The 21,907-nt window shown below is 43.8% G+C and overlaps 3 protein-coding genes across 3 annotated transcripts; all 3 read left to right on the top strand.

Moving 5' to 3' along the window:
* Positions 1–829: 829 nt before the first annotated feature.
* On the top strand, positions 830–1,897 carry LOC136452349 (putative cyclin-dependent kinase F-2). The gene has a single exon (XM_066452970.1). The coding sequence runs from the start codon at positions 830–832 to the stop codon at positions 1,895–1,897; it is 1,068 nt and encodes a 355-aa protein (XP_066309067.1).
* A 2,789-nt stretch (positions 1,898–4,686) lies between these two features.
* LOC136473688 (uncharacterized) lies at positions 4,687–10,169 on the top strand. The gene is made up of 5 exons (XM_066471337.1): positions 4,687–5,280; positions 7,604–7,718; positions 8,520–8,638; positions 9,348–9,409; positions 9,822–10,169. The coding sequence occupies exons 1-4, from the start codon at positions 5,030–5,032 to the stop codon at positions 9,397–9,399; spliced, it is 537 nt and encodes a 178-aa protein (XP_066327434.1). The 5' UTR covers positions 4,687–5,029; the 3' UTR covers positions 9,400–9,409; positions 9,822–10,169.
* Positions 10,170–13,586: 3,417 nt separating this feature from the next.
* LOC136473698 (alpha-amylase/trypsin inhibitor-like) lies at positions 13,587–14,719 on the top strand. Its single transcript, XM_066471347.1, has one exon. The coding sequence runs from the start codon at positions 13,692–13,694 to the stop codon at positions 14,376–14,378; it is 687 nt and encodes a 228-aa protein (XP_066327444.1). The 5' UTR covers positions 13,587–13,691; the 3' UTR covers positions 14,379–14,719.
* Positions 14,720–21,907: the final 7,188 nt, after the last annotated feature.

The following is a 21,907-nucleotide window of genomic DNA, read 5'->3' on the forward strand; positions in this document are numbered from 1 at the left end:
TTAACAGAAATCAGCCTAAGTTTGCTTCTTTCATTCCTGGCGAAACGTATCCTGCTGATGCTTAGCTGTATAAAATACAGTGGCGTTTCTGGCCGGATCGGTTCCAGGACTTATTCCCCTTAGGAGGTTGTGCTGAAGTAGATTATGTTCTAGATTTCGTAATTCGTTTAAGTAAGTAAGACTGTAATAAGAGCACGAAAACAATAGTTTTGTTCTTAGATTTCATAAGGAGCACATAAATCGGTCGGTCCTGTTAATTTTGTTGAGCCAACGGGGCCACGGCCAATGTCAGCATTTCAGCAACAGTGGGACTCTGAGGCCCAACCTTGTCGCTCCGTTGCTTCCTTGCAGGCCGGACAAGCAGCCGTGATTTACGTCTCCCACGGCCCACGGCCCACAGCCCATAGCCCAAACACTTGACGACGACGGAGCCCAACAACGATGAAATCCATCAGACCAACCAAAACCCGATCGGAACTTGGCACTGTGTGCCGCGCGCGCAACGCAGGCCATCGCCCAAAAGCTTTCGGAGTCGGGAGGCTCGCTGTCGGAGTCGCATGCAGGATCGTCGCAGAACGCGTCCGCGGCACGCGTCAGGCGGTTGCTCGCTCCCATCCTTTGTCGGAGACGAGAGGAGAGATCGACCATGCGGATGCGGGAACCGAGTCGAAGTCGAAGTCGAAGTCGAGCATTGCTCGTCGTCGTCGCACTCACTCCGCACCCGCAGTATATAGTCGCCGCCTCTCCCCCACCTCCAACGATCATCGTCCCCCTGCCTCCGCCTCCAGCAAGCAGCCCGTCGAATCATCCATCTCCTCCACTCGCCCCAATGGCGGCCTGCGTACAGGCAGCATCAGCCCCCGCCGCCGGCGCGGCGCGACCGACCCGCAAGAGGACGCGGATCGCCATGGGCAGCACCGACGACTACGAGGAGACCGGCCGCATCGGCACGGGCGCCTTCGGCTCGGTCCACAAGGCGCGCCACCGCGGCACCGGCCGGACCGTCGCCATCAAGCGCCTCGCCGCGGCCGACGGCAGCCAGGTGGCGCTGCTGCGGGAGGCGTCGCTGCTGGAGGCGAGCGGCCGCGACAACCCGTTCGTCGTCGGCTTCCACGGCCTCGCCCGCAGACCGGCCACCATGGACCTCTGCCTGGTCATGGAGTGCGTCGGCGCGAGCCTCCACGACCTACTCCACCAGCGCCGCTGCGATGGGATGCCGCCGCTGCCGGAGGCGACGGTGCGCGCCGTCATGTGGCAGCTGCTCACGGGAGCCAAGAAGATGCACGACGCCCACGTCGTCCACCGGGACATCAAGCCCGACAACGTCCTCGTCGCCGATGACCGCACCACCGTCAAGATCTGCGACTTTGGGCTCGCCATGTACATGGCCGAGCCTCCGCCGTACGAGACCGCCGGATCGCTGTGGTACATGGCGCCCGAGGTGCTGCTGGGGAAGCCCGACTACGACGCCCTCGTCGACACCTGGTCGCTCGGCTGCGTGATGGCGGAGCTCATCGACGGATCCCCTCTGTTCATGGCTTCCAATGAAGCAGACCAGCTCGACGTGATCTTCAACGTCCTGGGCGTGCCAGATGAAACGACGTGGCCATGGTTCTCGTCCGCGCCGTTCGCCACCAAGTTGATTCCGAAGCTGAACATGAAGCGGCGCAACCTACTGCGCGAGGAGTTCCCCAAGAAAAAGCTGTCCGTGCAAGGATTCCAGGTACTCAGCGGCCTGCTCACTTGCAACTCCGACAAGCGGCTCACGGCAGCTGCCGCACTCAAGCACCCATGGTTCGCCACCAAGATGAACGCACCGGAGCTGCACCTGCAAAAGAAAGAAGAAGTGCCATCAACGTTGCCCAAGATCAAGAGAATAAGGGTGCTCTGTCCGTGACTTTGAAGTGTGCTTCCACCGTTGTGTTTGTGTGCGTTTAAAACTAACTTGTTCTTCTGAACACAGATTGTAATGCCTGTTGTATTGTTGCTGTGAATATTGTGATATACTAATATAAATTGCATGTTTGAATTGGATCTTTTTGTGGCGTTTTTGAATGAAATTGATCCGTCTTGCCATAAATAAAGCACTAAACCCTGAAGTGATCTCCTCTCTAAATATTGGTATGGCAGCAAATGGAATAGTATGTATTCATGGTAGAATTGGATATGGATATTAGTTCAAGCACATGAGTTCGGCCGAGATTGATCTTCAGTCTCACACTTTCAGTGCATGAGAAATATATATTGCAAAGTGGTCTACATAAGTGGTTTTAAAAAAACAGTCTTTATAGTTGTAAAAAATTGTCACAATATGTAAAGATCAGATGGACTATAGAGGTAGGGCCCACTAACCAACAAAAAAAGGAACTTGCTAAAATTCAAATGTCTGAATTTTAGCTAACTTGCATGCGACAGTTATTGCATATATTTTTTTATTAAAATTGTAACTTTAGTTCGTTGCCATTTATGTACGTATAATATGTAATTTTTGGTTTCGCAATAAAAAACCTATCCGACAAAACTACAAATCTGATAAAATCTTATCTGTGTTGACACAAAGACAGTTAATAATTTGCAATTATTTCTATAGTTATACAATGACAAAAAAATTGATATGTTACAATACAAAGATAAATTACAAATCACAAAAGCAACAATTTACTTGTATTAGTTGGTTGTATAAGAGTGTTGTCTGAAACCATGGGCCTGTTGGCCGTGCTTGTTTCGTGTTACGGTGAGGAGCCGGAGCTGGAGGAAAAAACAGTTTTTTTTACCTCTGTCTCATTTGGAGAAGAGAGAAAAAGGACATGAGTTTTTTTTACAACAACAGTGCACGTGTTGGAGGAGCCTCATCTCTGCCACCTCCTTCTCCGTCTCAACCACTCATTGCTTGTTGATCTTTGCGGCAGAGACGACGATCACGATGCTGATCTCGGCACGCGTTCTCTCCCATTCACCCTCGAGTCATGACAGTGCGTCACGAGGTGTATTGTAATCAGGTCCTTGGTGAGTGTGTCACTTGTCGAGCCAGAGCTGCGATTCATCTCGTTCAGCACCAGGAGATCGAGTGAGAGTTAGCCACTTGTAGCTATCAATTCGACCCCGAGTTTAGTCACTTCATGCATCTCCATACTATTGCTTTGACCGTTTGAAGCTAAATTCCTTGGACCCCCTTAATAGTATGTTCAAAGTACAATAAAAACTTATTACACACTAATTAACGAATGTGATTAACATCTAGTATTTTCGTAATCCTTACGCCATACATGATAAACACCAAATCTTGAAGCCAAGTCATTTGTGGCCATTCTCAATAACATGATTAACTCAAATGCAATTAGCCCCTGAAAGATATATGTTAGTCACACATATTTATGCTCTATCAATCACCAAACCCCTATTTACTCCATATTAGGGCCTAGATGCGTTCACGCTCCCTTTGCTTCGATGAGTCAGACATGCTCAGTGGTGCGTAGAGCGAGAAAGGCCTATCCTTGGACCCGGATGACATCAAATCCTCGCGCATGGTCTATGGTGACTGTCGACCCATGCCTCTCTCCATCGAGAGCTATCGTGATAGGATAAGATGGAAAGATAATTTCTTTTAAATTTTATATTGCCGATCATAACGGTATGGACTGCTTTATGGTGTATTTGGTAGAGCTCCGACCTTAGCTAAACTGCTCTAGCTTTAGCTCTTTGGTGGAATAATTTTCTTTGGCTCTAAGTAACTACTCTAAAAGAACATTTACTAAAATAGTTGCTCATGTTAGATTTTTACAAAATATGAAATATTGATGATACTCTTTATTTTTTCCTCCATTTGTTCTTTATTAGTAAAAATAGCTTCTCATGTTAGACGAAGTGAGATGGATCATCCTGCCTCTGATTTTAGAAATCAGACAGTATTACCTTAATAAAAGTTTTGGTTAAGAGGACATGCTCATCCTAATCTTTTTGTTTGGTTGGGTGAATTGAAGGGACGGGATGATAAAAGACTATCTTCAACAACAACACTCAAAGGCCCAATCCGTTTCTCTTATAATCTGTACTTTTTAGCTTGTTTTTTCAGTTGGAACAGTGTTATTCTCTCGCAACCAATCACCCGGAACATCGTTTCGGCTTGTTTTTCCAGCGAAGCGAACGGGGCCAAAATACAAGACCCATTTGACATTTGAGTAGCGCTACAGGCAAAGGGTTTAATACATATTCGGTATATTCTCCATAAACAGGATCCAAAAGCGAATCATTTCTGCAAATGGGTTTCAAGAAGAGATGCGAGTGTTCGGCTGGCTGGCCAGCCCACTCACGAAAACACTGTTCATCTACACAGTGTTGTCAGATAGAACAATATTTTTCCCTCACAACAATAAGCCGGAACAGTATTTTGGCTTATTTTTCAGTCATGCCGAACATGCCCTATTTGGGTTATGTCTCTCAGGCAAACCAAAATAGGTCACCCGTGTAGATACTCTGTTGAAGGTCGATTTTAGATCTCTTACTGTCTATTATTTTAGGTCTGGGTGCCCATATAAGTCACTTGTGGGAGACGGTCTAACGTCGTTAACTTTAAGTCGTCTTGTAGTCCCACCATCCTTTATTCGGCCCCACCTGTCATCCTCTAGTTTGTCTACAGGAGTATTATAATTTTCCGTTGCTCTCTGCCTGCACGGTGACCCCCTCGGCTCCTCCTCACCGGCGCCCCCTCCAGCTGCCTCCGCCCAGCCGCCCCCTCCTGACTCCTGATCCCTCTCCGCTCAGCCGCCCCCTCCCCGGCGACCTTCCTCCTGAGGCACCGCTGCCCGGTTGCCCCCTCCCCAGCGCGCCACCCGTCTGCACACCGCCGCCCGGCCACTCGCCTGCAGACCGCCGCCCTCGCCTAGCCGCCTGCACATCGGCGCCTGGAGGACGAGAAGCGCGGAAGACAACCCCAACCTCGCCTGGAAAACGCATCCCAAGACTTCAACCTCCCTTTCCGGCCGGAGATCCGCCTCGCATCTCCGCGACAGATCCGGGCAAACGGCGGCTGATGCAGTTCTTCGGCGGCTCGTCGCTGACGTCGGTCGCGCCGGAGGCGACCCCAGCCCCGGCGGCGCCCCCCGGCACGGGCTCGGGCGCCAGCGCGCAGGTCCTCTACATCTTCAACCGCAGCGGCGTCTGCCTGCTCTACCGCGAGTGGCACCGCCCGCTCCGCACGCTCGACCCCACCCAGGACCACAAGCTCATGTTCGGACTCCTCTTCTCGCTTCGCTCCTTCACCGCCAAGATCGACCCAACCACGTACGTCCTGCTTCTCGATCTTCTAGCACTCCTCGTGTGAGCGGTTATCTATTGAGGCGGCCGTTAGTCGGAAATAGTTTCGCATCGATCCTGCATCTGGCCAATGTATGATCTTCTGTTAGAAACTAGACTAGAAAGGCAGGTGCGACCTTGCCCCGCCAAAGCTAGATTGGGCCAGTTTTGATCAGCCCTCACATTTACTTTTTGGTACACTTAGTATGTATGATGGCCTAGTACCGTTTCTGCAGAGCACGATACTCCTGCCAAATCACATATTAATGTTAACCAAATGGCTGAATATTTAGAGTGGCAGCTCTAACTTTTGTGTGATCTGATAGTTCAGTTTGAAAGCAGAGAAAACTCACAATGGTTTTATGAAAACTCATAAATTAATTGATGATACAAATGGGTAAAGTAGTAAGTAAACTATCTGCATTTCTTACCTTATGCCAACAACTCTTGGATTCATCCTCCAAGGACCTCTTGAAGTACTTTCGAAAATTGATGTACTTCCAAAATTGAAACTAGTCCCTGGAAATAAACGAGCATATAAAATGAATTTTCAGCAGCCTAAACTGATAGCATGAGGTTAGTTGTGAATAAAAAATTACTTGCAAAAATGAGCCCGGACATATAAAATATTCTTTAGCAGCCTAAACTGATAGCATGAGGTTACTTGTAATTTGTGAAGCAGAAACTACATACAAAAATGAATCTGTGTCGCAAAGTAAGGTTGCCTGTCCGAACAAATCCTCGTTGAAGCATGCTGACGGGTCGACCTCCAGTGCTGTTGACGGCAAACACCGGACACCCTTGCCTGACACAACAATTCGACGGTGGAGGGGCTAGAGGAAGAGACCTTGTGGCAGGCAGGTCATGGCGTTCCAAACGAGAAACGACCATTTCATCGAACACTATGGGGGCGTCCGGTGAGCATTTGCAGCTCGAGCCCACCATCAGCGCCATGCCAGTACCCCCCTGCGGCACATCTGCGCTTCATATCCTCCTTGCGCCACGTGCCTGCGCCACCCATGCATGCTCTGCTCCTCCTCACGCTGCGCAGTCGCTGCCTCCGCCTCCACTCTGCTTAGATAGGGGAAAGGAACAGGAAAGGAGCGGCAGCGAGGGTGATGCTGCGCCAGGGAGAGAAGACAGGGGGAGTGCGTGGCAGCGTGGCGTTGGGTTCAATGCTGCCGCCGAGTCTCCACCCAGGGGTTGCTTTGTCCTTGCGCCTCCAGCTTAGCAGCTCACTGTGGCTTCCTTGCCTAGGAGGAGGCGATCTCCTTGCGCCGCACCTCTGCCATGCAGGAGAGGAGGGCAAGCACGATGGAGGTGGTGATCTAGTGGCAGGAGATGGAGGACTCGCTAAGAAGCGCAAAGAACTAGCGCCGGAGGTCTGGGAGGTTGGGACCGACAGTGATTGCGTCTCTTCAGCACCCCAGCAGAGGGGAAGGGCAGGGGACGTCGGAGGGTAGTGGGAGGAGAGAGATGGGCATGGCAGCAGGAGCAGAGGAGGAATTGTGCAGGTTCACGATGATTTGCGAGCGCATGGGTTTACGGATTAATGGGCGATAGACCTGCTATGACCTAGATCGAACGGTCTACATCGTGTCCTTGCCGGATCTGACGGTTAGCAGGTTTGCAGGCGACGTGGATTGATCCACCGCCCGAACCTTGTCTCTTGATTAGTATTATAGAGATGAATAAGAGTTCCATCATCAGTCCAGGTAGTCGTTCACAGCATGATGAGTTTGGAGGAGATTTCATGCTCTTTTGTAGTAGAAGAATTTAGCGGTGAAAATGGAAGAAGAGAGCTGGAAAGGGTAACAGAGGCTTATCCTTGTAATACAACAAGTATCTCCATCTCTTATGAACATTGGTAATGGGACATGTTGGTGATTTCTTGTCAGCTACCTATGTATATATAGACTTTCTGGTTAGTTTACATAAGCTTGTAACAATTTAAAGGGCTGGGGTTTGATGTTTCAACACAATAATTACTGGAGTATTAACATGATATGACAAAAGGTAAAAAAATTGATGGAAGTTGATCAATTGCTCAAATGTTAAGCCACTGATGCTCTGCTTGGATTCGCAAACAGCTTGATGTTTTTTGTATTTTCACACCAGTTGCATTAGTTTTGTATTATATATATTTTCCAAACTGTGCATTGCCCGATTGATAACAAGGTTATTGTAGAAGACAATCATTTATACTTACAAATAACTGGAGGACATAGACCGTGTACCAAGTGGCAAGTGTTTTGAGTCTTTAAGATGCCTAATTCTCTTCCTCTTGACCTTTTTCATGTAACAAATGCAGGGCTGAAAAGGGAAATCTTGGTGTGCCACTACTGCCAGGCCAAGGTTGTTCGTTTTATAGCTTCAAGACAAACACATACAAACTGAACTTCATGGAGAGCCCTTCTGGTATAAAGGTTAGTATTGCCTATGTTCTTGCCCTGCTGGATCATCTTATTAAGATCAAAGTTTCTTTTTATGTATCCCAACATTCATTTGTGTTTGGGCCAGATGAATTTGATTGGTTACGACGACTTGCAGCAGAAATAAATATTGCTTTAAATGCTATTGAACTACCAGATTGCTTCGCCATTGATTTAATAATTTGCCTGGTATGACCAATGTGTTGTACATTTGTATTGTGAAGAACGATGGGGGCAGCATGGAGAGGGTGGTTTTATGAGCACGATGAGAGCTTAGGGTTTAGTGGTCCCATGAAAGAATCGAAGAAGTATTGACAAGTATCAGAATTTTTTTTTTATAAAAATGCTTAAATATCAGATGCTTGTCCGACAAGTATCAGAGTATTGATACCCAATACATGAGCACTCTTAAGTATCTGTGCATCACAGGTTTTAGGACACTGGATACCATGGCTTTTAGTCTACCTATGTGTCATCCATAATGTCCTAGTCCTGTCAGTATCCTTCTATCAGGAAAGCTGCTGATGTGGTATATTGTTACATAGATTATGCTTCCTCTCCTTTGAAAAGCTAAATCCATTTCCCTTCCTTTGATATACTAAATGTATGGTGTGGCATTTTCACCTTTAGTATGAAAGACATCAGTGCAATCTTTTTTTCCTGCAGCGTTGTACCACTTGAATGTCTTTGTAATTTGGTCATTTCTTTTAGCATGGTAGTGATCGAGCAGATAGATGTACAATATTCCTTTCTCCAGAGCTATACTCTATGACTTACTCTACCCTCTTGGTGTAGCTTATACTAATTACACATCCAAGGACTGGTGATCAGCGAGACTCGCTAAAGCATATCTACAACCTATATGTGGAATATGTTGTAAAAAATCCTCTGTATGCTCCTGGAACACCAATCAAGTAAGTTTTGCCGGTTAATGGATTTTTTTTTTTTACTGCATGTTTAGCTAGAATATTGTTGTTTTTTGCTTTGCTAACATTACAACTTTTAGAAGGATGGGATCCTTTTTTGAGACTATTTGTAGAAGGGATGATTTGTTCCAGAATTCATATTTGAGCATTTTGACCTAAGTAATGAGCAGACGTTAGATAGATATAAGTGCATAACTTATTTGGGAGGCATATTGATGCTGCAAGTAAAGATACCATGATAGATGTAGCCAGCGGCAGGTGTTAGATCTTTTCACAGCTAGTAGTCCTCAGTCTCCCAAACATACTGAAACTTGTGAAATCTAAGCTTAAACATTCAAATTGTGGTAGTGGCACTATGTGATACTGTTTACTGCTCTTTAATTCACATGATTGTTCATGAATTTGTTGTTTTCAAACATCATGATTGTTTCCGTTTGACCATTATTTTGCACATGTTCAGCTGAGTTATTAATAAGCTATAGCCTAACTCTTGCTGTCCATAACTTATAGTGTTCTTTCTAGTTGAGGATAACAGCCTTGTTGTGGATATGAACCCTGGATAGTCATTAGTTTTGAGAGTTGAGATGATACCTCAATTACCCATAAACAACCAGTAGTTTCTTGTTTCATGCCTACTGGTCACATTGTTTCTTCTTTATCTCAGTTCACTAATTTCCTGAGCATCTCTTATTTGCAGGTGCGAACTTTTCAATAAACATCTCGATCAATACGTGAGAACATTAATTTGATGTCGTAGAGGTAATTTCTATCCTTGGTGTTGCTTACAGCGCCTCAAATAGTAGTTCTTTGAATGCCTAACAATCTATAATTGGTGCGCTGTACAGCGCTGCATATGTATTTTGCATCAATGTTTGACAATCTTTTTATGTGATTATATGCTTGGGGCTCTTTGCTCATTCCCATTTGTTTCATATGAACCTTTTGTAAAGAAGTTCTATTGAGTTGACAAAAAAAAATCCTGAAAAAATATTTCAGATGCTTCTATTATGTTGGTACTATGTCAGAGAGCCACGAAGAGTGAAACATAGTATTTGCTATGCTAAGATGTCTAGGCGTGCATTCCCCTTTGTCCTGGTTATTCAGCTCCGTATTGTGTTCCAGTTTCACACAATGCGGTCATACTTATCACTGCTGCAATGTTTCGTTGCAGACTATTGGGTTGGTGAGGCATTAGGGAAAAAAAGGGACCATTTCATGATGTCACCATTTCGTGGAAGCGCCGTCTCAGGGGTGGTAGACTTCTCTGGTGGAAAATTTGTTTTATTCTCATTGTGCTTGCACAGCCGCACCATGGCACAATGCTGCTGTGTTCTTGTGTACCGACTTCAATTTGATAGCTCTACTGTGACAACAGTTGTTAGTTTGATCATGACGGATGCACTCGACAGGGAAACTGCATTGTCTCTTCTAATGTGATAAATCTCCATATATATGGTTAATCCACGAGTTATTGCGTAACTGTTCAAGGGGTTCCTCGTCAATTAATTATCAGAAGATACTACTACATGGTTGTTTGAATCGGCCACCTTGTCAGATGACTAGACTGAAGATTAACATATGAAACAGCATATTTTCTGCTTGAGACATTACAGGTTTAAGGCGTAGTAGCCTAGTAAAAAATTTAGCTCTAAACAGCATATTTTCTGTTTTGATCTTTTTCTCTAAACTTTAGAACTCTAAATTTTAGAGCTAAAGTCTCCAAACTCTAAAGTTAACTTTAAACTTTAACCCACCCCACATTAGAGCTTTATATCTTAAAACTGAGCTAAAGTGTTCTAAAGTTTAGATGAGGGGATCAAACAGGCCCTAGGACTGGTAAAATGGGCAGGGGATCACACAGTATAAACAACTCTGGCGTTGCGTTGGGTTTAGGTGATTAAGTTCTGGACCTAATATTGCGTTATTGCGGAAGCGGTCAAATGGGTCTGTTCGGCTGGTATTAAAGTCGGCTGAAGTTGTTTTGTTGTGAGAGAAAAATACTATAGATTATAGCTGATAAACCAGCTGATAAGTAAGCGAACAGGCCTAAAGCTTCTGGCTACACTATTTTGACTTAGTCAGATGATCTTTACGGACTGTTTCTTAATGTTCTTCGCTTATGGATCACTTCATAATAAGGATATTTTTTCTTTGGTCCTCTAGTTACTTAATGCAAAGGAGTGGATTAAGTATGCTTTTCACTCAACACTTCGTAAGGCTATTATTTTTTCCCCAAAATCTTATAATTAGACTAGCTAGTCACAGTGCATTGCATCATGCACATTAAATAAGTGCCATGTAAAACTTGAAAACAGGGAATAAAGCAGAATCCTTGTTAGAGAATATTCCCTCAGTCAAATTATAAAATGTTTTAGCTTTTCTCGATACATTGCTTTTACCGTGTATCTAGACATAATTATATCTAAGTGCATAACAAAAAATCATGAATCTATAAAAAAACCAAAATGTCTTGTAATTTGAAATGGAGAGAGTACAATTTGGGCTTGATATGCAAAACTAGAAAACCATGCTCATATTTTTGGTCCATCCTCGTAGTCATATTCTCGTACTATTTTGTCTACTTGCTACAACGTTTTTACCTAGAAAATTTGACCGAGCGCTTTTTTCTACATAAAAGTTTTAGGGTTACACTAATATAGTTATTTTGTAGAAAAAAAATGAATGGTCAAAGGTGCTACAGTAAATTTCTGGTGATAAGCAAACCCAGATAGGGGGAAGAAATATAGTAAATATGAAGATTAGTTAGCAGGCAACAACTCTTTTTTTCTCGAATACACAAGTGCATTATGGATCATGTATTAAGAAGAAAGAAGTTATATGTTACAAGAATGACGTTGCCGGCCGTGGAGTTTCTCCTTGGGGCTACATCTTGACTAGAACAACCTTTGCGGTTATGCGATGCATACGAAATCCCCCCTGCGCCAGTTTCAATCCACCGTTCAGCTTTAGCCATCGTGGATGGCGTAGCTCGGAAGCACCGTGTGTTTCGCTCCTTCTAAATTTGCCAAGATTCGAGCGCGAACAAGGACCTGCACGCTGATCTTCGTCCCAGAGCGAGCTTTGCCAAGAGGCAGCAGGTTTGAACTTTGGAGATCACGAAAAATCTAGACCATTTCGTTTAAAAAAATTAAGAGCGCAAATTATGAAACACATGATGGTGGCCATTACACAATTTTTGTCAGAAAGTGTATTACTTTCCGCTTTGTTCTGGAAAGTAAGACCTTTGTTTTTCTCTTATCACTCGAAGCACGATTCTCATTAATTTTGACATGCCAGTTGCCAGCGACGCACTCGCCACAATCATCGGAAGGACCAAGTATTTGGCGCGTCCATCATCCGTGCGTGCACCAATTTCAGCCATATCTTGGCCAATTTGACGTCTACTGCACGCTGTTGTTTGGCAGAAATCTCCGAGCACATGCAACTGCATATGTTCAAGCAATTCTAGATAAACTTTAGAGTCATCAGATGCAATAACTTCAGCGTAGAAGTCTTGTGCACTCGTGCTGATTCCTCAACATGTGTGGAAATTCAACGTACCCGTGGCAAACACTTCATTTAATTTCAACATTGTCCCATATTTTCTATCTTGTAATTTGACTTCATTTTTGGAAGAAGCGGCATATTACCATATCAAATACTATAAGGTAAAGTACATTTTTTCAAAACTTCCAACGTAATTCGATTTTCAAACTTTAACTATGAAACCGGGTAACACACAACCTTCAACTTCGAAATCAGACAAATTTGGCCTTCTGGCTAGCATCAACTTCAAAAATGGTTTTCTTATTTTCTAATAATAATAATAATAATAATCTGGTTTGATCTCTAGAAATTCATAGTTAATTTATTTTAAATCATAAATAATGAAACTAGTTCCACTTTTCTTCTAAAAATGCATCTATATGTTGGTGCTATATTTAGAGTTATTAAGATCTTATTTGTTTTAAATAAATAATGAGTGCAAGCCGAGCAATAAAAGCAATTGGAATAGAAATAAACCAAACTTAAAAAAAAGTAGTACTAGTTCATATTTTCCTGGTTTAAAATAAATTAATTTTATTTTTTAGATAGTAAATCAAATTAATACCTAAACCACCTTTAAAACTAGCATGAGAACCAAATTTGTCTGGTTTAATAACTGGAGGATATTTGTTACCTAGTTTCGTAGTTTAAGGTGGAAAATTAGACCACCACACAAATTTGAGTGTGAAAAATATACTTTACCCTATATTGTTTTAGTTTTATTCTAAATCAAACTTCTCTAATTTTAACTAAATTATATATACACTAACAACAACACATCAAATTAGTCTCATTGAATCCATCATAACATATGTATTGATAGTGCATTTATTAGGTATTGTGGATGTTAGTATAATTCTCTATAAACTTAGTCAACTGCGGAGAAGATTTGCTTAGAACATTTTGGAACGAATGGGTATTGCAGAAACCCAATTTCGCCTATTAACTACAGAATGCAAGATCTTTACATAAGCAGTTGCGCGAGAAGTTATCGATCCACAAAATCCACATCAAGTTTGACAGCGTAAGGCCTTGTTTGGATGCGCATGTATTCATCTCAATCCACACGTGTTGAAGTGGATTGGAGTGGAATTGAACTAAGTTTCATTCCATTTCATGTCAACACATGTAGATTGAAGTGAATACACATGCATCCAAACAAGGTCTAAATTGGATCCAGTGCATATTATTATTATTCCAATGCCATTTACGTATAGTACTCCCTATTTAACAGTTGCAAACGAGCGTATATATGCCAGCAAGACAAAGCTACGAGTCTAAGACGATTCGGGTTATCCAATCAAGCTGCCTTGCCAAACTCGTGGAACCTTAGAAACTCGGCGAGAAAATTCCAGCACGCAAATGTTGAATTCTTCCAGTTCATGCACACTACCACAGCTATATATACTCATCCGTTCCCTCAACTATGCATCAGCATCGCTACTAGACTAGACAGTTGGATCAGGGGATCGGAGCAGCAGACAGAGAACCAGTAATGGCTTCCATCCTCCACCTCCTCCCGCTCGTCGTCCTCCTCCTTGCGGCGGCTGCCGACGCGGCCACCTTCACCGTGACGAACAACTGCCCGTACACCGTGTGGGCGGCGGCGGTGCCGGGCGGCGGGCAGCAGCTGGACAACGGGCAGACGTGGAGCATCGACGTGCCGGCGGGCACGACGGGGGGGCGCGTGTGGGCGCGCACGGGCTGCTCCTTCGACGGCAACGGCAACGGGCAGTGCCAGACGGGGGACTGCGGCGGCGTGCTGCAGTGCACGCAGTACGGGCAGCCGCCCAACACGCTGGCCGAGTACGGGCTGAACAAGTACGAGGGGCAAGACTTCTTCGACATCTCCCTGGTGGACGGCTTCAACGTGCCCCTGGACTTCCTCCCCGCCGGCGACGGCTCCGGGTGCCCCAAGGGCGGGCCGCGCTGCGACGCCGACGTCACGTCGCAGTGCCCCGCCGCGCTGCAGGCCCCCGGCGGGTGCGACAACCCGTGCACCGTGTTCAAGACCGACGAGTACTGCTGCACTGGCTCGGCGGCGAACACCTGCGGGGCCACCGACTACTCCAGGTTCTTCAAGGGGCTGTGCCCGGACGCCTACAGCTACCCCAAGGACGACGCCACCAGCACCTACACGTGCCCCGGCGGCACCAACTACAACGTCGTCTTCTGCACATGACTCCATGATCTCGATCGTCGAGCCGAAGTACCTAGTTAACCCCCACGAGACGTGAGAAATAAATAAAACTAGCACAAATGAATAACTTGTGCAAGAACAATTGATACACCATGCTCCACGTAGCATGACATGGTACCTAGTACACGCGAGTACGTCGGACATTTCTACGTATCCTTTAATTCCATGCATTGTTCTAGTTTCAAGGTTGGCAAATGAATTTTGTGCAATGATATCAGATACATTGCGTACGATATTAACTTGTACGTGTTTTCTAGGCGTGCTTCGAACCATTTTCAAACTCGGCTTGCTTGCAAGATGAAGCAAAGGGAAGCTTCTAATAATCGTCTGTTTGATTACCTTGCCTTCTCTTTAATTCCCCTGTTCTTCCATTCCAAGCAGGGAGGGTTGCCCCACAGTTACCGGGAACGTGTGTTACGTGCAGCTTTCCATACGTGTCACCGGCTGTCCTGTCGTTCCTTGTTTATCCCCCCAGCAATAACTTCCTGCTGCTGACCCTGGCCTGGGAAGTGGGATTCTGATGCCCTGAATTGCCACACCTACCCGCCCGGCGCCCGCCCCAATCATCGCCGTGTTCGGCTGGGGCTGGCCGGCAAGTTCCCTCACATAGACATTGTTCTAATGAATCAGCCAGCAATACTTTTCTCTCACATAAATGAATCAGCAACTATACGAATCAGTCAACAGCCTGCATACGTCTACGAGCGAGGGAGGGAAGTAGATGTAGCAGATGCCATCTCCTTCTTCCTCCGGATCGTAGCTTGACGGAGCGTAGCGGGCAGGGAAGCGGCCATGTCGTCGTCGGTCCAGCACGGCTCGTCGAGGGGCCAGGCATGGTGAGTACTAGTAGTGAGCGCTGCTGGTGCTGCTGGCTATTTGAATGGCGGTGGTTTGATGCAGAATTCCGTTGCTTTCGCGTGTCTGCTGATGATGGGTTCTGTATCTCGCGCCAGGTTCTGCACCACGGTTTTTTTTTGGCTAGGGTTTTTCTACTTGTTGCACATAAATGAAAACATAATATAACACGATGATAAGAGATTACCTTGATTTACTAGCTTTACCATGCCTTGATATCCTACCGTTACAAAATACAAAAAATAAAAAATCACTTCAAACATTAGGTAATAACGTATCTAGGGTTACAAAATTGACGTAATATATACTAAATCAATGCGTAAAATTTGATAAGGGGAGAGAGGATACCTTGCTCGCGAAGATGTATGGATCAAATCTAAGTATCCAAGGTCAAATTCGTCGATTCAAGAGATTGGACGGGTTAGGGAGAGGAAGAAACCGAGAGAGGGGGGGGGGGGGGGGGGGGGGGATGAGGAAGAAATGAGAGTAGCGTCGACAAGGAAAACTTGGCTTCGGGTCTTGAATCCATGCTCGGTGTCAGAACACATGGCACCGAGGTCGGCGCCATGTGTTCTGGCGTCGAGGTACCAGCCACGTGAACGTCACCTTGGATGCCCTGCTGTGCATGGCCAGGCACCTCGTCGTCAAGATATGTGGCGCTAAGACGTGTTACCTCGACGCCATGAGTCCTGGCGCCGACCCCCAAGGTAAAAAAAATGAGTTTAAGTCTTCCAGGGATCAAACGTAAATTTTTTTAAAAAAGGTTAAATTGTAAAAAAAAAATAGGCATGTTCCACGACCCAATCGTTCCACGATGTTGTGACTATGGATTGTCCACAGAAGACCTTGATCTCGTCGTGACGAGGTTGATCAGGTGCATGTTTGGACTATATAAAATATAAATATATTGCTCCAGCCGTGCTCTAGCTTCTTGTGGCTCTTGCCACGGAGCACCTGAAAACAGCTCTTATGAAGAAATCAAGAGGAGTCGAAGTCGTTTTTCTACTGAAGAGTTGGAGCTGCAAAAACATGACTTCTCAAGACTCCTTTTCTCACAAACTTATATAAATTATAACAAAACTACCAATGAAACTGTTTTTTTATAAATGTCTTTCAAAACGGTTTCATCTCCACAAAAGGTGACAGAGCTAGAGCCCTACCAACTGATCCTAATTTTTGGTACTACCTCCGGTCACAAAACAAGTTGGTCAGACCTTAAAAATAAAAAATGTCGATAACTATTTTTTTTTATTTTAGCATTTTGGTACTACCTCCGGTCACAAAACAAGTTGGTCAGACCTTGAAAATAAAAAAATGTCGATAACTATATATATTTTTTAGCAACATGTCGTTTATATGTCTGGATTCATGTTAAACAATACTTGGAACAGGCCAGGAGAAACCGGCTAACTGATAATTTCAATTTATATTAGCTAGGAGAAACTAGCTAACAACTAATCAATTTTTAGCTGCTAGGACAAAATAAAGAGGCTAATAAGCATGTCTATTTCTTTTCTAATAAAAAAGAACATGTATATGTCCTGCATGCCTCTATGCTAGCAACTAAGAGAGAGGGGAAGAAGAGAGAGTGAGAGCGGAAAGAGAGGAAACGAGGGATTGAGAGGACAATGGAGAAAGGGAGATAGACATATAAGTGTGTGGGGGTAAAGGAGGGAGAGGCAGAGGCAGACATTAAAAAAAAACAAGTTTATGTTTTTCTCTTGGATGCAGAAGAGGTTTGGGATGGTGATACTCTTAAGCTCTCCTTTAGGAGGAGTGTGTATGAGAGACTAATGGAACTTTGGTATGACCTGCTAAGCATAGTAGAGAATGTTAATCTTGTAGAGGAAGAGGATCAGATTATTTGGAGTTATAACTCTAATGGTAGATATTTCGTTCAATCATTGTAAGCAGTGATCACACATAGGGGATCATCCCTGTCTATGTTCATGCTGTTTGGAAGTTGCATATTCCTCCAAGGGTGCAGATTTTCCTGTGGTTGCTGTCCAAAAACAAGCTTTTAACTAGAGGCAATTTGGCCAAGCGTAGAGAAGTCACTGACCAGACTTAGTCTGTTTTGTGGCGAAAATGATACGATTAATCATCTCTCACTACTATAGAATGGACTTGTTGTCCCGGACGGTAACGACCTTTAGTCCCGGTTACCGCGTCGGGACAACGATCCCGGGACTAAAGGTGCCACATTTAGTCCCGGGTCATCGAGCCGGGACTAAAGGCCCTCCAGCCGAGCAAACATGGCCGCACCCTTTAGTCCCGATTGGTAACCCCAACCGGGACTAAAGGTTTATTTTCTTTTTCTTTTTTTTTTAATTTGTTTTTAGTTCAGTTACACATATTTGTTTAATATATAATATGTTTTTATGTACGTATTCTACGCTGCTAATATAAATACACGCACGTATATAATTACATCTAATTCTCATCTCGAGCATTATTATATTCGAATAAAGTATGAACATATATATATTATAGATATATATATATATGTATATATACAACACTTTCATAATCTTGTTCTCGAAAATAACGATATCAATAAACATTTAATTTACATCATTTATTCCTTAGGATCAAAGTAGAACTCGCCGTTGGGATTTAGCACTTTATCCTGTTATTGACTCTTGAACTGCTTTCAGATGGTCTTTTTGCATGACCCTTCGTTTCAACCATTCAGTCTTGCATTTGAAATAAAAGAAAAAGTATTAATACATATATATATATATATTCATTTAAAAATAAATAAAAAATTGATATATACGTACTCTGAGGACATCTTTAGGAGTTCTTATGTGCGTAGTGATAAATTCACAAACGTAGTATCCACACAAGTTATTACCTGGTTCCTGCCACAAACACCACTGTACGAGAAGAAGATTATTCTTATCATCTCACACATAAATTGAAGTACGATATAGTAATTAAACACGTGGGGAAGTGTATATAGTACAACTTACTGTTATTTCAACTACATTAAGTGGTGCCTTGCAATCCTTGCGATGTTGCCGAATAAACTCTTTCCAAACCCTGTGCGACTAATAATGTACGATCGTTAATAAATTATGGCAAAGTCTATTCAATAATAGTTGTGCGCGAGAGATCGAAATTACCCCTGGATAATGTCTATCATATCTTGGTATAGTGCCCGCTCTTTTCTCAACGAGTCAAAGATTACTAACCGACTTGAGTTTAACTCAATGACAATGAGTATCCAGTGAAACCTGCATTGGTTTATACACACACGTACATGCATATAAGTTGTATTGATATTACATAAAATGTGTAGACTACATTATTATTAACACTTACTCAAAGTTGTACGAGAAAAATATTGTTGTCTTGTCATGCTGCTTCACGAAGAACATCATGATATTCTCCTGTGCTTCAGATACCCACCGCTTCTTGACAATAATACCGGTTTTGAATACGATATAAGGATCAATGAAGCCAACACTAGTGTCTTGTATTCTTTGGAGCTCTGACATCTGGAATCTGTATATAAATATAAATTATATATGAGGATAATTATATACATGTACGCATGGAAGTGAGTTTATTAAATAAAAGTAAGAATCACTTACAAACAAAAGGAGCTAATGATTGATTTGTCCAGAGCGTCCAAGTGGAATAGTTGATGCAATTCTTCAAAACTAATATATAAGATGTCATCTCCACGGAAGTAATGATGGTCTCTAAATCTGACAAAGATCCACTGCTCACCCATGCCACACGTCTGCATGTACCACTTGTTGAGCAAGTACATTTGCGTACCCAATTCATTCAGAGCCACAGGGTTGTACAGACTTTTGCCATATTTATAAGTCTTCCAGGTATCAACTTCTAGGTTCTGGATTGGAGCTTTGCCCGTCAATTGATCCAAGGTTAAACCAGTATCTTTAAAAAAAGCATTAAGGGCTTGAACCGACACTTCTCCAGAGTTGTCTGGTCGATAGACTTCTATGTTGGAACCATATTCATTAGCAACAACAAGATTTTACATTGGTTGCTTCTGTTGTCCGAGCTGTGGGACATCCTTCCCTGATGCTCTTTTCCTTTTCTTATCTGCATCATGTGACTTCACGAGGGAGCGGTCATAGTCTGATAGTGGCGAAGGCTTACGAAGTTCAATCATCTTTTTCTTGTGAGCATCGACCTTCTGCCTCAGCACCTCTCGTGGTAGGTAAAAGTACGGTTTCTCCTTAAGCTTCGCTTGACTCTTGTTTTTTGTATCTATAAAAAAATCTTTCACTTTTTTGTCTTCTTTAGCTGCTATTTGCTCATCAGTCTTTTTAGAAAGTATTTCTTGAGAAATAACTCTTTTTCTCGGGGTCTTCTTTGCCGCCGGGACCTTAGATGTCTTTGTAGTGAGTCGCTGTGGAGGGGGTGGGGGCGGTGTTGGAGACCGGCGTGGAGGCGATGTGGCCGGTGTTGGTGGAGACCGGCATGGAGGCGTTGGAGATCGTTGTGGAGGCCGTGGGGCCGGTGTAGGAGTTGGCGATCGCCGTGGGGATGAAGTCGTCTCGCCCCCCGTGACGCTGTGATGAGATGGGGAATGAATGATTAGGCTAGGCTGGGGAGAGACCCTGCTACAAAAACAAGTTGTGTGTCAATTATTTTTGAAGCCAATAGAAAATTAATGGAAAATAATATTTCATTCACTTTCATTCGTACCTAGGGTGAGGTAGGGGAAGCGGTGGCGCCCCAGGAATGATGATGAAGCGTTTGCGCCATTGAATAAATGTCTTCTCTGCTTCTCCTAGTGTTTTCTCCCTATCACCGCCTTCAATGTCAAGAGGAACATTGCTGTAACCTTTGAGCACTCTATCGACCGAGACGCTAGCATATCCAGGTTGAATAACTGACCCATGGATTCTTGGTGTCTTCGTTCGGTCTATTAGAGATACAACCCCGATAGCCACCATGATTGATGCATTATTACCATCTGGAATGTGCAGCTCACATGTTGTTAGAGGCTCAGTAATGTCATCAACAGAGAAGCGCAACCCAGCGTCGTCTTGAATAACTGGCAGCTCCGTAGAAGCACAACTGCTTTTCATTTGACCAACGGGGCTAATGGTGACTCTCGACATTGATTGCAATTGCATTTGACTCATTGCTAACTGCACTTGCCTCTTGATCTCCTCCTACATTCTTGCCTCAAGAGATTTTTCTCGTTCATGTGATTCAAGCAATGCTTGTCGTGACTCATCAACAAATTGCTCCAATGCACGGATTCGTTCTGCCTCCTCATCCTTCTTTCTCTGACGGCTTCTGTAGGTATCCTTGTCTGCTAGGAATGCGTGTAGCCATGGAACCGCCCCATAGCCTCTTGTTCGACCATCGTGTTCAGGATTCTCTAGGGCATATGTCAATTCATCCTTCTCTCTGTTGGGCTTGAAAACACCACTATCAGCTTCTTTCCTAGCACGAGCTAGTCTCTGTGTTGCTCTCTCAAATTTTTGGCCAAAAATTAGCTTACCAGTATCTGGGTCTAGGCTTCCCCCATGAGCGTAGAACCAATTCTTCGCGCGTTGAGGCCAGTTCTTCTCTATTGTTTCAGGTATGATTCCCTTAGCAGTAATCTCTGCTTCTAGGTTCTACCACTTGGGAATAGCACTCCTATAACCACCTGATCCCATGCGATGATGGTATTGCTTCTGTTGGGCATTCTGTCGATTCCTCATCACACGTTCCTCACTGTCTTGAGATGTCTTGTATTCTATGAAGGCATCCCAATGGGACTCCAACTTGACAAATGCCTTAGCATTGAAATTCAGCGTAGCATTCTTCAAGATAAACTTTTTATACAATGTCTTCTTCCAACTCTGGAACAATGTTACCATCTTCTTCATTGTCCAATCCCTCACTAGCTCCTTCAAAGCATCATCTGCTTGTAATGTGAAATGCTGAGTGATATCTCTCCAAGCTAGGTTCTTGTCACGATCAGATACAAAACTAACATTAGGAGCGGATATCTTCTGCTTCCATTTACGAGCACTAACTGGGATCCTATCCCTTACAATGAACCCACATTGATTGACATATGTCTGAGCATGTGGTCCCAATGATTTGCCGGTGTCGGTGTCGAATTCTGATATTATGAAATGGCCCTCTAATGGCTTTTTTGGCCCTCGGACTTTCCTACTTTTGTCGGTGGTTGATGTAGATCCAGAGACCGGCTACATGAGTAGAAACACAATGATTAATAACAAATATACGTACGCATGCATCTATAAGAGATGATAGATAATCGAATATACCTCGCCAGTATTTTCTTACGCGACAATTTGTTGATCTTCAACCACCGGCATATTCAGGATATCCTCATAATCAGCAAAGTACTGACTCGTGTCATCTACATCCACATTGGTGCCAGCGTTGATAATATCCGCCATTATGTCATCACTCAAGTTATCATCCAGAGCAGCCATTTGTATATTCAAGATAACACATAGATAGAATTACTATGGTACATAACATAAGTACATGTAATAACACATATAGAATTACTAAATCCAATTAAATATAATAACACATAATATTTCATAAGGATAAACAATAATAAGGTATAGGCTTTGGAATCGAATCAAAAACACTTTCGATCCAAAAACATGGAAATAAGTACATGTATATATATA

Source organism: Miscanthus floridulus, chromosome 1, assembly GCF_019320115.1.
Source record: "Miscanthus floridulus cultivar M001 chromosome 1, ASM1932011v1, whole genome shotgun sequence".
Taxonomy (NCBI): Eukaryota; Viridiplantae; Streptophyta; class Magnoliopsida; order Poales; family Poaceae; genus Miscanthus; species Miscanthus floridulus.